This window comes from Octopus bimaculoides, chromosome 2 (genome assembly GCF_046866305.1).
Source record: "Octopus bimaculoides isolate indiv1 chromosome 2, ASM4686630v1, whole genome shotgun sequence".
Taxonomy (NCBI): Eukaryota; Metazoa; Mollusca; class Cephalopoda; order Octopoda; family Octopodidae; genus Octopus; species Octopus bimaculoides.
This window is the reverse complement of record NC_142929.1, coordinates 107,063,574-107,081,785: the sequence shown is the minus strand read 5'-3', so window position 1 is coordinate 107,081,785 and position 18,212 is coordinate 107,063,574. Positions and strand designations below refer to the sequence as shown.

General features: G+C 36.5%; 1 protein-coding gene across 11 annotated transcripts in view; it reads left to right on the top strand.

Moving 5' to 3' along the window:
- Positions 1–4,670, top strand: part of LOC106870378 (LIM homeobox transcription factor 1-alpha) — a 316,008-nt gene extending 311,338 nt beyond the window's left edge. For all 11 annotated transcript variants that reach the window (XM_089347439.1, XM_089347433.1, XM_089347437.1 and 8 more), the window contains one exon: positions 4,153–4,670. In XM_089347439.1, coding sequence (XP_089203565.1) covers positions 4,153–4,352 — 200 coding nt within the window. In that variant the 3' untranslated portion in view covers positions 4,353–4,670. The remainder of the gene's footprint in view (positions 1–4,152) is intronic.
- The last annotated feature ends 13,542 nt before the right edge of the window (positions 4,671–18,212 follow it).

Sequence of the window (18,212 nt, the reverse complement as noted above, 5' to 3'; positions counted from 1 at the left end):
CATACACCCATGCTCACACATACACCCATACTCACACATACACACACACAATATCATAAACACACAATATCACAACAATTCATAACAATACATGTAGGTGTGCGTTTGTGAATGTCTACGAATATTTTCCGTATTTACACATCTAAAGGGTTGGATGAATGTTCATACAAAGATGAAGTAGACAATGGATTGTTTGTTTGTAGTGGTACACAAGTGGAGGTGCAATGGCCCAGTGGTTTGGGCAGCGAACTCGCGGTCATAGGATCGCAGTTTCGATTCCCAGACCGGGCGTTGTGAGTGTTTATTGAGCGAAAACACCTAAAGCTCCACGAGGATCCGGCAGGAGATGGTGGCGAACTCTGCTGTACTATTTCACCACAACTTTCTCTCACTCTTTCTTCCTTTTTCTGTTGTGCCTGTAATTCAAAGGGTCAGCCTTGTCACACTGTGTCACGCTGAATATCCCCCGAGAACTACGTTAAGGGTTCACGTGTCTGTGGAGTGCTCAGTCACTTGCACGTTAATTTTACGAGCAGGCTGTTCCGTTGATCGGATCAACTGGAACCCTCGACGTCGTAAGCGACGGAGTGCCAACAACAACAACAGTGGTACACAAAAACATGACACTTACTACTGAAAGTACCTGTGTTGTTGTTAACATCGTGCCCTTCTATTTAACGTAACATGTCCTATAGATCGGCAAGGGTTGTAAACTTACCCTTTTCGAACGGTATCTTTAGTTGATATTCGTTCCGTGCCGAGTTAGCAACACTTCCTTGTCGCTCATACCGTCAGTAGTGACTCAAACCAACGGGTTTATCAAAGGCCCCGATTTGAAATCTGTGACAACAACGCGGTTGCACAAAAAGTATAAGAATATATTAATTAGAACAGTATAAAAAAATGTTAACGTGTGAGTATATGCAAGTGGATAGCGAGCGAGATGTATTTGTGAGCGAGCATACATTGCGTTATCTTTCTTTTGACAAATCTAGATGCAAAGAGATAACTCCATTAACCACGCCAAATTATTTGTGGCTCTAAGAGCGGGAGCACTGGCTAGTAGTAGTAGTAGTAGTAGTAGTAGTAGTAGTAGTAGTAGTAGTATAGGTGGTAGTAGTAGTAGTAGTAGTAGTAGTAGTAGTTCGGTTTAGGGAATTTCTTATTTACGATTTACGGAATGTTCCTATAATTTGTATTATAGCTCACCAATTGTATAGTGACTTCTTCGAATTTCTAGTTTACTTGATCTTTGATTCAAGAAATTTCATGTGTGTGTGTGTGTGTGTGTGTGTGTGCGCGCGCGCGCGCACATGCGTTCGTGCGTGAGTGCATGTGTATGTGTATATCGTAATGTAACAGTTGTTAAAAATGTGCAAACATAGTGCAAACATTATCGGATATAGGGCGGATAGATATGTTTATTATATCAAAAATTGACGGCCTACTCAGAGCTTCAACTCAAGCTGAGTTATTCGCTACTGTTGGATAAGAAAAATTGTTTGCAGTCGATATAAGGGTGTGTTGACCTTGGACGGATGTGTATCAGTTGAGTGATAAGTCCTTTGAAGACTTATAAAGTTGCAGAGATTGTAATGCAAAGTTATCATTAAGGTGTATAAGTACAAATGGTTTTAGGACAATGCTTAGTTTCTATTCGTGTTTGCAATCGATGGATTTAATTGAAACTATTAGAGGAAGGTTAAATTATTGGAGGTGACCTTTGTACTGGCTTAATTGCTATTGTTAGAGGGAAGCTAAATTTTAGGAATAGATTTGTGTTCTAGTTCAGAGGTCAAATTTCTACAAAACTTTTATTGTGAATTGGAGGTATACAGCCAAATATTTGCAAATATGTATATATGGAAATCTATACATACAAAAAAAAATGAACAAATATCAGCATATTCATCATCATATTTATCACCATCATGATTTTGTTCATTTAGTACAAGGCCGCAAATTTGAAGGGAAGAGACGTAGTATAATCGACATTATTAAATGCCTGGTAGTTATTTTCTCGAATCTTGGATAGAGGAAAATCGAAGTTAGCACCTGTGGGATATTAAAGTAACAGTTTATGGCACACTGCCCATAAGAAAGTAAATAAAATATAATAAATAAGGAATAAGGAGAATACTATAAAAGAGAGGTAAGAGAAAATTGCAGTCTGTAACACTTCATGCGAGAGGGCAAACCAAGCGAACCAATTAATGAAGAGTATAGCAATCAAGCTTAAGCAATATTTACACGTAACCGATTTAATGGATGATTTCTTTGAAATCAACGAGCAATAAATATCAGGTGTTAAGGATATCTTGAGAAATACCTTCAGTAAAGTGGATCATACAAGCATTGAAGTTAAGGATTGTCTCCCAAAGCTAGCAATTAATAATGAGCTACCAACAGCAATATTTTTTAAAATATATATCGCAATATAACCAGAGGGTCTAATTAAAGATTAAATACGTTACATAACGTCTTCTAACGTATTTAATTATTCTATAGCGAAAAACACAATAAAGAACTAAGTTCTACTGATAAAAAATGTGTTTAAGAATAGTAGTAAAGAACCCTTTGGAAACACTCTTTAATCGATGACACTTCCTGGAGGAACAGACTGGTCGTATACAAAGTAAGAAAAATGTAAAGTAAATACAGACCCAACTATGTAGATATATTAACAAGAAACAATAAAATGGAAATTTAAGCTAACACTTTACAGAGAAGGATATTTGTTGAATGAATTCAAGTTTTTTTTTTCTTTTAATCGGCTATTCTGTCTCTTAACAAAATTGATTCTAGAATCTTCTTAAACTTCAGAATGTATAATGTAAGTGAAGATAATTATAATGGAGTTTCTATAAAATATAATGTTCCTGCAGATATGATTTGAATGAATCTCCAAATCCAAAAGCTATTTTATATATAGTCTTTGTTTAAAGAATACAGTACCTAAAATTTGATTAGATGCACGTATTTACTATAAAAAAGCAAAGCTTTTACTAATAGATAACCTACAGTAACTAGGATTTAAGAAACGGTTTTCAATTTAATACTCAACTTTAAAATAGAATTTATAAGATAGGGTGCTATATCTGAATGCTAATCAGATAAAACAATTAGTTTCGCGTTAGGGGACTGAGAACCAGTGATTCTTAATCATTCGCTCAGTACATCACCGATATCGTTGAGATAATCTTAAATCTTATAGAGACGAAAGAATACCGTTTATATTTAATTTGAAGGGTTACTGGCCTGAGATTGATGAGAAATCATGAACTGTACTGAAATTCCAAAGGGTGTGGTTTTGTAAAGAATGAATTAAACCAAAAAGGCTTAAACGTTATCTGAGTAAAGAAACACAAAGAAGAGGTAGCACGAAAAGAAAATTCACCATATACAATGTAGAAGAGATGATAAGCTGCATCGATGGTCCTATTATTGTAGAAATGCATTTCGTATGATTGTGCTTACAGTGCGCATACATCTCTGAAATTTTAACATGCAACACTGCTGTGCTATGTGTATTTGTGTAATGTATAACGTCAACATCATTTTAGGGTTAAAATATTTACAAGTTCTTAAAACTAAGCGTAACCTTTGGCCTTTGGGATGATAGAACTAGTAAGGTGATAGTATTAGCTATCATATTGTTAAGAAAAATTTTCTACGAAAAAATCTGAATTAACAAAAGTCAATAAATATGACTGTCTTTCGTAAAAAATGTTTTTAATCTGAAAATAAATGAAGCAATATAAGAAATAGTAGCAATAACAACCCTGGTAACCTTTAGAACTCAAAATTGAATAAAAGAAGTTACCTAACTACATGATGGTGCATCTTTAATTTTCTCGATCTATGGAGCATGACAGACACAGTGAAAAACAGTATGTTAATAGTTTGTGGGGTTGAATTAGTTTCCAGCCACTGAGTTCTCTTAATAATCCCCTTTATCTTTGTAGTTGTACTTTTTTTCATACTTTAGATATACATTAGTATTTATAAATCCATATACGTGTGTGTGTGTGTGTGTGTGTGTGTGTGTGTGTGTGTGTGTGTGTGTGTGTGTGTGTGTGTGTGTGTGTGTGTGTGCGTGTCTATTTGTATATACGAATTTATGTTTTATTAATATTTCTTTCTTTATTTTAGGCTCCCAGTTGTACACAAGTCAACCGCCGTTGAGTGAAAGTCAACTTTATTCAGACGGTGGATTGGATGAAAGCATGGACAATATTGACCACGTTTTGATGACAGAAGCAAACACGCATAACAACCTCAGTTCGGGGCCTGTGATAAACCCAATAGACAAATTATACTCCATGCAAAATTCATATTTCAGTGCTGACTAGACATTTAAAGACAGCAAAAAAAACAATATTAATAATAATAAAGAAATAAACAATCAACAAATGGTGACAAAACATTAACAACAACCAACCAACCAAACAAAACAAAGTATATAAAACTTATCACATTTGTTACCGTGCTACAGACTCCAGCATCTCGACTAAACGATGTATGCTTGTGTATGTATGTATGTGTGTGTATATTTGCACTCTTTTAATGCAGATGTTTGTGTATAGGCAGGAAATTATGAATATCATTCAATATCTATATGTGAGAGAGTATGCGAATGTGAATAAGGTCGTCTTTATATATGTAGGTAAATATATATATATATATATATATATATATATATATATATATATATATATATATATATATATATATATATACATATATATATATGCATATATATATATATATATATATATATATATATATATATATATATACATACATACAAACAGGTATATATATACAAATATATATACATACATATATATATATACATATATGTGTGTATGTGTGTACAAATATACATTCATATATTCGCGCGTGTGTGTGTGTGTGTATGTGTGTGTGTGTGCGTGCGAGAGAGAAGAAGAGAGGGAGAAAGAAATGTTTGCATGTGTACATAAAACTGATACTTCTGATATTCGCAAATTCCTACACACGTGGCCATATTTAACAAAAATGATTGTGAGCGTTGAAACATTTTAAATAACAACAAACAAGCAAATGAACGATAATGATGATGATGATCATCACCATCATAATGATTATAATGATCATAATTATAAGCGAAACTTTGTTTTTTTTTTTTGTTTTCTTTTTTTCGAATAATCGATAAAAGTTACAAACACAATTTAACGGGGAATAAAGCACAGTAATGCAAATTGTCCACGGTTTTCTGAATAGCGAAAACAATTACAACACAAAAATCCCACCAAGACATAAGATCTATCCCTGACCATTTTTCTCTTTCTTCATATTGCACATGTTCGTTTTTATTTTTATTTTTCATTACTTTATTTTTATTTTTTATTTATTTATGTATTTATTTTGCTTTTGTTAATCCATCTGATGCTGTGCGTTATATAGTGGGTTACGAATGATTAAGAAATATGTCCTACAATGTTGAAGTTGTTGTTGTTTTATTCCCTAGGTCATATTTGGTCGAGTAGACCTCTAATCAAAGACATCCTAGCTGCCCCAATCTCATCACCCTTTTGTTCACATCAAAGATACATTACTCTTTCTTATTTTTTAAGATGAATTGAGGGAACTTTGTTGATTGTTTCTAGAAGGTCAAATGACTGTGTAGAAGCTCTTTCGTTGGCTTGTGACCCAACATGGTAGTTAGGATAATGGTGAGTCCCACAAACTTTCATGTTAATTCATGAATTGCGGATTATCATGTAACGCAAGTCAGTCTGGTGGAGCTTATCCTTCTGAAAGCTATTCCTCATTGGAAAGAATTAAATTTACCACTGCAAGCTAACGAAACACTTGTCAGTTTTACAGAGCACCCACTGCGTACAGTTGTGGTCTTTCTTCTGTTGAGAGTTAGCTGCCTTTGCTATGAGCAGATACAACTAGTGTCTTTGAAAGTAAGCAAATCACGGCCATTATCGAGACGACCAGAAGTGACATTCTTTATAGATTTACAGGATTGTAAATTGAAAATTAAATTTAAAACGTGATTAATGTCGTTAAGAAAAGCATAATTTATTTATAGTTTTAAATTGGCATCCTGACATATTTTTCTTTTCGTTTTGATTTTTTTATCACTCGTTTTCTAATTTAAGATTACGATTACGTTGCTCTTATTGGTGTTGTGTGGCCTGAGGTCAACCCTGATTGAGTAGGTTTATTGTACGTAGATATTCAGTCAAACAAACTAGATGTGATCTCCAGATATGCTATACGTTCACCTAGTCAAGTACAAATAGGTGAATTTTGTGGAAACTTTGGCTGCCTCTAGTAGGTCGAGCGATCGCCTGGAGGGTTCTTTTTCTTTGGTTCGTATAAGACTCCATTCACAGGCTGCAATAGATACGAAATAGCTACTGGAGAAAGAAAGGAACATAGAAGAAAAGGAATAATGAAAGAAGCAAAGAAATATATTTATACACACACACACACACACACACACACATATATATATATATACATGCATATATACATACATATATATATATATATATATATATATATATATATATATATATATATATATATATATATATATATATATATAATTGGAAGATTCAATATCTCAGTAGTTTCATGCCATGCTGAGAATCATCAGGTTAGGATGAAATCCAGGACGACAGACAACACTAGTTACTGTGAGGTATGAACCTTCCAGTTCTCACAATATGCATGTGTGTGTATATATATATATATATATATATATGCATATATATATATAAATATAAATATATATATATATATATATATATATATATATATATATATATATATATATATATATATATATATATATATATATATATATATATATATATATATATATATATATATATATATATATTTATATTTATATATATATATGCATATATATATATATATATATATATATATATATATATATATATATATACACACATGCATATTGTGAGAACTGGAAGGTTCATACCTCACAGTAACTAGTGTTGTCTGTCGTCCTGGATTTCATCCTAACCTGATGATTCTCAGCATGGCATGAAACTACTGAGATATTGAATCTTCCAATTCCCATAACTTTTTACTCTTATTACAGAAGTCGTGCGAGTTATAGGCGCTTTCTTGTCATTCTCACCGTCCAAAAATATATAGTGAACCAGTACTTGGCCGGTCCCTTGAGAACCTGCAACCAACGATCGAATAAAGCAATGTAAAAAAAAATCATGCATTAAAATAATCAAGGACAATAACACATTAACCAACACACAAACCAAAAAATAAAAGTAAAATTTAATGGTGTTAACGAATGTGTTGATCGATGACAGAAGCGGCAGGAGAATAGGGCAAGAGATTGAGAATGATATGCTGGCCTCAAAGGCCCCCTAGAGAACGTCTAATAAATGAGAGGAGTGAGAAAAGGAAAAATAAAGAGAAATTGTATAAAGCAGCAAAAGTTCTTTATCAATTATAATGCCATCGACCGCGGAAAGCGTGAAAGATAAAGTTGAAACTGGCGGGATTTGAACTCAGAACACAAAAAAAATATTGTTCCAATTACCGGCAGTCATTTCGACCGGGCTTCTAATGTTCCTGTCATTTGACAACACAAAACGGAATAATAATAAAATTATAATTTGCCTCATCATAGGACTACATAATCTGTTTGAAAATACGTACTGATTTCCTTTGGTTGAAGACAAAGCCAATGTTTTCACGGTTGAACAAATCTATTCTCACTATCTTATCATCGTATTTGTTTTATCAATTCCAGCAGGATGAGAAGTAAAACTGACCTTGATACTATATAAATCCATAAATGTGCAACAGTGAACTTGCGACATAAAAGTTTTGATTGTAATTCATGTTGTGGTACATCCTCACACCAATCCTGAACAAGAGCTGTGATCAAGGGCATTCAAGCTGTAACAACGTGTCTTTTTTCTTTCAGGCACAATCTACCTACTACTATGTTTTTAAGATGATAGAATGGTAGTTGAAAAAGATTTGGCTGTTATATCTGACAGCTTGAGCGACCATATATAACATAGGTAAAAAAGAAGAATCGGTTTTCTATATTAGGTAGACGGTCATTGTTTTTTTAAAAAGAGTGCAGAGTGGACAAAAGGCTCAACTGCAGCACATTACTGAGACTTATAATTTTATCTAATGACGGAAAGTAAAAACAACTCTAACAGGAAATGAATTCCGAGACATACATCACTAATCTTCAATATCTAACATTAGTAATGACTATATCAGGAATGACTATATCAGGAATGACTATATCAGGAATGACTATATCAGGAATGATTGTATCAGGAATCAACTTAATACCAGTACTTATATCGTTATCATTATCATTATCATTACCATTATAATCATTAATATCATGTCAATCTTATCTCTTTTAACATGGTCTAAGATATTAACTGGAACATACTAGGTGCTCTCCATCAAGATGTTGGAAGTTCCAAGAAAACTGATTTCTTTAAAAACACAATGGTTCGATGGATTGGCAGAATCGTTAGAGCGTCGGACAAAATTCCTTGTCCCGACTCTTTACATTTCTACAAAGGTTAACTTTGCCCTTCATCTTTCCGGGGTTGATAAAATAAAGTACCAGTTAAGTACTAGAATCCATATAATCGGCTAACCCCTCTCCCACCAAAATTTATTATGGCTATGTGCCTACGTCAGAAACAGTTATTAAGTACGCAAGTGAATAGGATAATAACTTTCCAACAAGCTAAGTTCTGTCCTTTTTCGATTTCCCTCCAGGAAAACCACTTCATTTAAAACTATCTTTGAAGAAACCATGAACTTAAGGAGCCATCTTCTCATATCTTCTTCACCAATAGTTCTCGGACTTTATAAATAAATACAAAAAGTCATATTAATTCTTTTTACTACAATATTTGTTGTCTATCCCAGTACGAAAGAGATCATGTGACTAGGTTTTCTGTGTTACTTTTAATATTTCATTTTCATCGCCATTAACAGTTCTTTCCTGCGTTTCTCTCCCACGTTATTCAAAACACACAGACATATGTATTGTGTGTATGTGCTGGTATTTTTAGTTGCTTTTTTGTTTGCTTTGTTTTTTTTGTTTGTTTTTTTCTTGCCAACGACACAACTCCGAACATATAAACCTGTGATGGAATAAAAAGGCATCCACCATTGAGTGTATTTAAAACGTCAAATCTTCACCCGGCAAGCACACTTTCTAAACTAGCCAACTGCGTCTCTCAGAGGAACAAACGCACACAGACATTCAGATACAAACGCTCACGCACATTTAAAGATATATCCAAGCGCCATGCACAAGCGCTCAGTGTTTAATGCATAAACATACACATATGCGCACACACACACACACACACAAACACACACACGCATGCACGCACGCACGCACATAGGCAAATGAGTGCAATGCAATGAGTTTTCTTTTTTGTTTTTGTTTGCTCTTCGAATTGGTTTGTTAAACTATTTATTTTCGTTTATATACAATTATTATCATTATAATTATTTTCTTTTGACCTCTGTTCCTTAAGTAAAATATCCTTCCGAAATTATGTGTACAATACCAATAATTGTAAGTCAAGCATACTATCATTCATGTTTACTCTTATTTTCTAACATTTTACTCTGAACGATGTTCTTTTTTTTTTAAGACTTTCACTGGAGAGGAAACTGTTGGTAAATAAATAAATGAATAAATAAATAAATAAATGTAATTTGGGAAAGACAAGAAGAAAAAAACAAGGAAAATCATTGAAATCTGAATCAAAATATATTTAGTTTTATTTTATTAATTCTTTTATTTGTTTATGTTTTTGAAGCAGGTTGTTATATATATATACAATCACACAAAGGGCTTCCGCACATTTTCTGTCAATCAAATGCACTCCCATGGTTCGGGACTATGGAAGAAGACACTTGCCCAACTTGCTCAAAATGCCGTGCACTGAGAATGAACCAGAAACTACGTGGTTCTGGTTCAATACGAAGTTAACCGCACAACCTTTCCTACGGTTCTTTCTCTCTCTCTCTCTCTCTCTCTCTCTCTCTCTCTCTCTCTCTCTCTCTCTCTCTCTCTCTCTCTCTCTCTCTCTCTCTCTCTCTTTTATATATATATATATATATATATATATATATATATATCATAGCTGCACCCTTGTTACACGAGAAAAGCCATTGCCAAAAAGACTTACTGAAATGATTCATTATTGATGCCATGTGATGCCCTTATATTACATACTGCTCAAATGTGCTGGCTGGCAGGAGAAACAGGTGCCACTATATGCATTCTCTTAACGTGTCTTTTCAGACCTTCAGCTGAGAGGCACACTCTTCTACATGTTCTGGTGTGAATTTTAATAGCCACATCACTTTTTATCATGGGTTGATTCCTGTGAGGTTTTTGAGGTTTTTGATGGCCTACCAGGCCTGCATGACTCAAACACTTCCTCCCACAAACCACAAACACAAAAAGCAACACTCTCTCACTTTCCACAGGTTCCCTTCTTCTCCCTCTCAAACCTTAAACAACTATCATGCACTATCTTCCTCCATCCATCGCGGTCATGTGCCTCCCTCTCCCAATCATCAGCTGCAATTCCTGACTGTATTAGAGCATTTTTAAGGCAATCCTTAAACCTTAGTTTAGGCTTATGCGCTGATCTCCTGCCATCTTCTGGGCTGGTACATTATAACAGTTTTATTTAGATTGATCGTTAGACCCAATGCTGCACAGGCTGCAGAAATCACACTCACCATGTGCTGCATATCTTTCTGAGAATGTGCCAACAAGTCACAGTCATCTGCATACAGGAACTCAACAAGGCAAGAATGCAGAACTTTCGTTTTGGCACAGAGTCTTTTGAGATTGAACAGTTTTCCCGTTGTCCTATATCTTATATAGACCCCCTTCAGTGCAATCTTCAAAAGCTATTTGAAAGACTATTGCAAAATACATAGCAAACAATGTAGGAGCAGGAATATCACCTTGTTTTACACCATTTTCTACAGAAATTGGATCTGATAAGGCACCTCCAACATTAACTCTCACTTCCATATTGTCACGAAATTGTCTAAGCATTCTCACAAAGTTTTCAGGGCGTCCTAGTTTTTTTAGGATCTCCCAAAGAGTAATTCTATTGATAGAAACAAATGCTTTTATTAGGTCAATGAAAACCTAGTATAAGTCCATATCCTATTTGATGCACATCTCTTGCAACTGTCTAGCTGAAAATATCATATCCATAGTACTCCTACTATCCCTAAACCCACATTGCGATTCTGGTAGAACCTCATCAGCAATGTGCAGAAGCAATCAATCCAGCATTACCATACAGAGGACCTTTCCAGCAACAGCTAACAGACGGATGCCACGATAATTATCACAGACATCCTTTCCACCTTTAGATTTATGTAGTATCTCCATAGTTGCATCACGCCAATCCGGAAGAACCTCTTCACTATGCCAAACCCTCTGAATCACATCCGTCAACATTGCACTAAGATGATCACCACCATATTTATATATCTCTGTACCTCGTTCATCCCTACCAGGGGCCTTTCCATTGTTCAATTTCCTGATTGCTGCTTTTATTTCAGCCAGGTTTGGAACTTCTGCTATAAGATGTTTTATTGGTCTCTCAAGTATATTATCAAGAAAATAGAGGTCAACTTCAGTGGGTCATCAAAATGTTCTTTCCATCTCCCAACAATATCATAAAAATTTGTTAATAAATTTGTACCATTCTTGCTCCGAAGCGGCGCAACCTTTGATAAAACTGGTCCATAAACATTTTTCAAGAGAGAGTAAAAAAGTTTGGAATTGTTAGCATTTGAAGCTTCTTTTCATCACATCTATCACTCCACCAATTTTCCTGCACCATACTCAGATTCCACTGTACTGTTGCTTTTACTGCCTTGAAATATGTAATCACTGTCCTGTTCGCTGACATGTCAACATTTTAAACATGTTAAATGCCTTTCGCTTCTCCTCTAAGATAAGACTAACTTCTTCATCATTATCGTCAAACCAATCTTGGTGTTCTTTTTTACAACAAAGCTAAGAATGTTACTACAAACTCATTGCGAACTGACGGAATCTTAAGTTTATTGACTTCAATCCGTTTAGGTAACTTGTCATTATTTTCTCTAACCTTAGGCTTGACAACAACACTGTATATAAATATATACACACACATACATATATATGTGCATGTGTGTGTGTCTGTATGTCTGTATCTGTGTGTGTGTGTCAATGTGTGTGTGTGTATGTGTGTGTGGTCAGTGAATCATAAGTCCGAAAATGAAGCACATTCTAAGTTAGAGAGCTGTAGAGTATTTTGATAAAGATAGTTATGGCCGGTCTATGGGGTTACTCAGGGTTTCGCGTCCGTAAAGCGCTTAGCTATACAAAGTCTCGTCAGCCTCAAATGGCCGGTGGCCTGTAGCCTTTAATCAAAATGGAGGTAGAAAAAAATTCGTGGCTAGTTGTTGAACACCCAGACAAAGGAGAAAGGTCACGCGCAAGGGATTGGCTTTCTTAAAACGCTATCGGAATCTACCCAGTCAGCTTGTGGGTCCTAAGATTTAAGTAAATCGCCTGAAGAGTAAACAGGGTCCGAATTGGAATTTAGAATGTTTCCCAGGTCGAGGGAGTTCTTTAATACCCTCGCCCGTTCAGCTATGCACAGCTTACAACGCTTGCTCCCATTAATGTAGGGGTCCAGCTTTTTAGGATCTTCCATGAGATTACGTGTGGAGTCCCTTTACTCTTCAGGTTCCACACGTAGCTGGCCAAGGATGTGGCATATCGTCTCTCCGGAATCCTAAACGAAGATCTGTAGTTGGAGAAGCACTGCTTGAAAGTGTTTCCAGAACATCCGATGTATCTTTGAATGCTGCTGCTGGCGATGCTGTTTCTGTTGATGATGACGCTGCTACTTCCGCTCTTATTGGTGCTGGTGTTGGTTTTGGTGTTGGCGTCATTAATGCTAGTGTAGGGGATATTTCTCCCTCCACTTTCAAGAGAGGTTATAGGCCAGCAGCCATTAGGGTCTGACGAGACGTTGTAAAGCTAAGCGTTTAATGGACGCGATACTCTGGGTAATCCCATAGACCGGCCATAACTATCTTTATCAATATATATATATATATATATATATATATATATATATATATATATATATATATATATATATATATATATATATTGTGAGAATTTGCAAAAAAAACACAAAAGACGAAGACGGGTGTGTAAACAACAAACAGATGTATTAGTTTAACGTTCGGGAAGTGAGAAAGTCTTTTACGTTTTGAGCCTACGCTCTTCGATAGAAAGGAACACAGAAATAAACAGGGAGAGAAAATAAAAAAGGTTTAGAGGCTAGCAATCTATCATGGCGAATGTCGGACAGAGGGGTCACACAGGAGAGCTAGGAAGAAGAGGAGATAATAAAGTAGTGGTAATCCCAAAACGAAGGTGTCTGTGTCAGAGCGTGTATGTGCGTTTCGAAGGGGCTGGTGAACTTGACGTGTACGTGTGTGCGTGTGTAGGTGTGTGTATGATGGTGTAGGTGCTGGGAAGTGGTCAGTGCTAGTATGTGCAGGGTGATATGATGTGGTGTGTGGTGTGGTATGGTGGTGTGTGGTGTGGTGTGGTGATGTGTGCTGTGGTGTGGTGATGTTGAGGTGTGAGGGAGGCGAGAGTGGGGGAAGCAAGAGTGGAGTCTAAGGGATGTGATGAGGTGGGATGGGATGTATAGGGATGGTGGGGTTGGAATGTGTAGGGGTGGGGTAACGAGGGAGGGGTGACAATGAAGGGAGATGGTGGAAGGGAGAAGGTGGGTAGGAGTGAAGAGCAGAAGTGTCAGAGCAAGAGAAGAGAGGTGGGTGGGCGGAAGTGGGTGTGAGAGGAAGAGAGGAGAGAGGAGGAGGATTAGATGAAGAGGGGGAGAGTTGAGTCCACATGACGCAAAGGAGCTTAGAGAGAAGATTAATCCCTGTTCACGGAGAAGTCCGGAGTCCGGATGGCCCCTGTGCAAGGACAATCTGAACACAGACAGGTGTTGTAAAGAATGACTGGTAGAGCGGAAATGGTGCGCGACCGGGATATCATTGCCGAGTCTGATGTCTCGGTGGCGTTCCGCGAACCAGTCAGCCAAGCGGCATCCCGTTTGACCGATGTATAGAGAAACACAGAGACAGCAGGAGATGCAGTACATAACGTTGATAGAAGTGCAGGTGAAGGAGTCAGTGATATGATAGGGTCGATGATGGGTGCCTGTGAGGAGGGTGGTATTGGAAAGGTAAGGGCAAGTGCGGCAGCGTGGGCGGGAGCGTGGGCGGGAGCGTGGGCGGGAGCGTGGGCGGGAGCGTGGGCGGGAGCGTGGGCGGGAGCGTGGGCGGGAGCAGTGGAGCGAGCCGGGTTTGGAGGTTGGGTTGGGGAAGAAGCTTTGGATCAAGAGCTCTCGTAGGTTGTGGGCTCGTTTGAAGGAGGGGAGGGATCGGTTAGGGAAGATGTGCGAAGTGGAGGGTTCGGACTGGCGTCGCCGGAAGGCTCGGAGAATGGTGCGTTGGAGAGGTAGGGTGGTGCAGTGGTAGGTGAGGGGGAAACGGGAGACGGGTGACGGTGGGGCGGGTGGAGAGGCCTTTCTGTTGATCGGATCAACTGGAACCATCGGCGTCATAAGCGACGGAGAGCTGGTACTATGTACACACACACACACATATATATATATATAATATAAATTGGACATGGGCGATCGTATTCTTTCTTGTCTTGAGGTTCACAGCCAAACGGCTGGGTGGATTCGCGGGGGAAATGGCACACATGTGGAGACGGGTGCATAGATTGGAATGCGGTTTGTATTTTTTCCTAGCCGTCATACTTACCGAGAAAATCGATTAAAACTTTTCTAATGGAATTCCACTCTTTGTTCCGCCATTAAAACAACCAGTTGCTCACACAGCCGGCATATACCATTTCGCTAGCAACAAGGGTAGTACAGGATGACAGTTAGCCAAAACTTTCGCTATGCTGTCTCTCTTCTTTCACGTCTTTGTGGGGTTAATAATCTTAATCTTTAGTTACAGTTTCTCATTTAAACTACATAATAAGCAGAATTGTCGGATTAAGACAGTAGGGTGTTTTGAGGGAGATTTGGCTGCTATTACTACCAGGTCTAGCTACTACACACACGCGCAAGCACGCATGCACACACACACACACACACACACACACACACACACACACACACACACACACACACACACACACACACACGTCAATATCATACATCTTCTTTCAATTTCTGCTCTCTGGAAATAAATTTTTTACGGATACAACTGCTTACAAAATAGGGATTAATGTATAATTTCTTTCTATATTCATAGTTAAATCAATGTTTTAATGATTAGACAGAGGTCCAATACAATAGCTCTCAGAAACAGACTACGTACAAATTAGTTCCTCACAACTCCTGAAGCTGTTTCTGACAGCTGGAGGCTCCAATCGAAACAGGGGACTAGAAATGATAAGATTGAGAAACGTTGTTATAGATTATGCCTAACCGAAAACGATCACAGCCACATCATCCAAACAGACCGGGTGAAACCGGGCTTAACTGCTAGTATATATATATATATGTATATATATATATATATATATATATATACATATATATATATACAAGGCTTGGGACAAAATAATGGAAACATCTTGTTAAATGGGAACTTTATTATATAATATGGAATTGGTCCACGTTTTGCATCAACCACAGCTTTAATACGTGGAGGAATTGATTTGTGGAGGTTCTGAAAGGTTGTTGATGGAATTTTGAGTCATTCTTTAAATAGAAATTGCTTTACCTCTTTCAGCGGGGATATCAGAAGGAAACTCCCCCTTTGCTGCTCCAAAATGCATCATAAATGTTTGATTATATTGAGATTTGGTGATTGTTGAGACCAATCCAAGTTATCTACTTCATTTTGATGCTATTCGTATCAATTTGGAATAACATTGGCCGTGTGAGTCGGTGCATTGTCGTCCTGAAAGATTGTACTATCATTAGGGAACAGTATTTGTACCATAGGATGGACATGATCAACTAAAATACTCAGATAGTCCTCTATGTTAACTCTTACATGTGGAACAACCAAAGAGCCAAGAGAACATAGTAACATGGTGCCCAAATCAGTCAAGGCTGAAGGTTTCTTTGGGTTGACTCTAGGTATAAACTCTCTCCAAAATGGGAAAGAAGATGAGTGATGATTCAACAGAGAAAATGACATTGTTCTTCAGAGCCATTGACAATTTCTGATAATCTAACACCAATTTTCCGCTTAGCAATGTTGATGAGGGACTGGATACTATGCAGCCCTCCCATGGTATCCATCTTTATGGAATACACCACGAACGCTTTTGGCTGACATAGATTTGGCAAGGTGGTGGTTTGTTCTACTGTCACTTTTGCTGCTGTATTTCGACAGTTTTTAAACACAGTACACTTCACTACTCTGCAGTCCCTCTCTTTGAGATTTGCATTATGTCTAGAAAGATACTTATCAGAGTTGCTGTTACCTTAATTTTGAAATGCCAACATGATTTTAAACAAATCAGCAGTTTTAGCTATCCGCGCTACAACAATTTGTCCACTTTGAAAAATCAGACAAATCAATCATTTTAACCTACCTAAATATAAATATCTGCAAACAAAGAAAATCCGAGGGCTATATCATGAAGTACAAAGCATACATAATGCATATGAATACGTATATACAGACTAGAACAGTTCTGAATTTATCACATTGCCAACAGAAAAAAACGGTTAAATAAAAAGTAGTGTTTCTATTATTTTCGCCAACCCCGATATACAAGCAATTTAAAGTTGTGTTGCTATTCATAACTAGTTTTAATCATAACGTTTAAATGACGAATGGTGCCAATATTCTGCGTGATTTCCATCATGTTTTTATGCTGTTAATATTAGTCACACATCTGGTTAAGTCGCCACGGTTTGCCAGACCTAATAGTTAACAACAACAAAATTACTTTACAGACTCTGAAAGAATGTCACGTCAGAAATGTACTGAAGAAAGGAGCATTAATTTCTAAGTTCATGAGCATAAGTTTAATTTTTTTAAATGACATCGATACTAATTGAAATTAAATGTTCAATCAAAATTGTAGAAATATATATGCCTGTGAGAAAAGTGATACTCATATCATTTGGGAGAAATCCAAAATGATTAATCTTTTATAATGAAATTAAATGAACGAGAAAGTTGGGAAAATATCAACTGAAATCCCTTATTAATCAAATGAATCAAATTTGATGAATGAGAAATCGGATACTGGTAGGAATTATGTGATGGTGACGTCAAAAAAAATTTACTACCTGTAGATCAGACCTGGTGCAACAGCTGACATGAACAGAGAAAGAACTGAGTCTGACGAGCTTTTCATTAATACCGTCGTAAATCTTGGTAGAGAATAAGCAAAAAATGAATATATAGAAAAAAAATCAATCTCGAAAAATCATTCTCAGTATAGAAAGAAAAACAGAAATTTGAAGGAATATTATGAGCTCTACTACCTTCAAACAAATCTTGCATAAACACGATTCGTAAAAAAAATATTGTGGAGATTGAAATAAAATAGTAAAAAGAGAAAAAGACGTTTAAAAAAAAGGGAAAAACTTGGACGCGTTGGAGACGTGACGAAAACAATGAAGCAGATAGAAGAGGATAGTGGTGAAATAAATATATTGAAACAAAAATTTGATGAAATAGATGGAAGAGAGTGGGAGACAGGCAGATAGTCAGACAGAGTCAGATAAATAGTGCTATGGAAATAACAAAATGAAAACCAATAGCAAAAGGTAGAAGTATCAAATTAGAAAGTTGAGCATCAGGAAAATAAGCTAATTTCTGGTAGAATATACAGAAGACATATGAAAGAAATAACTAAAGCGAAAACAGTTTTCAATTTATCATTTTTTGGAAGATTTTTGCTTATTTTATTTATTCATTTATTTTATTTTATTCATGGAGTCGTTTTACAATTTTCTACTGTATTTTCAACTATTTTCTGTCATATTCCAATATATGCTCTTTTACGGTTGGCATGTTATACAGAATCAGGGAATTAAAAGGTCAAATTA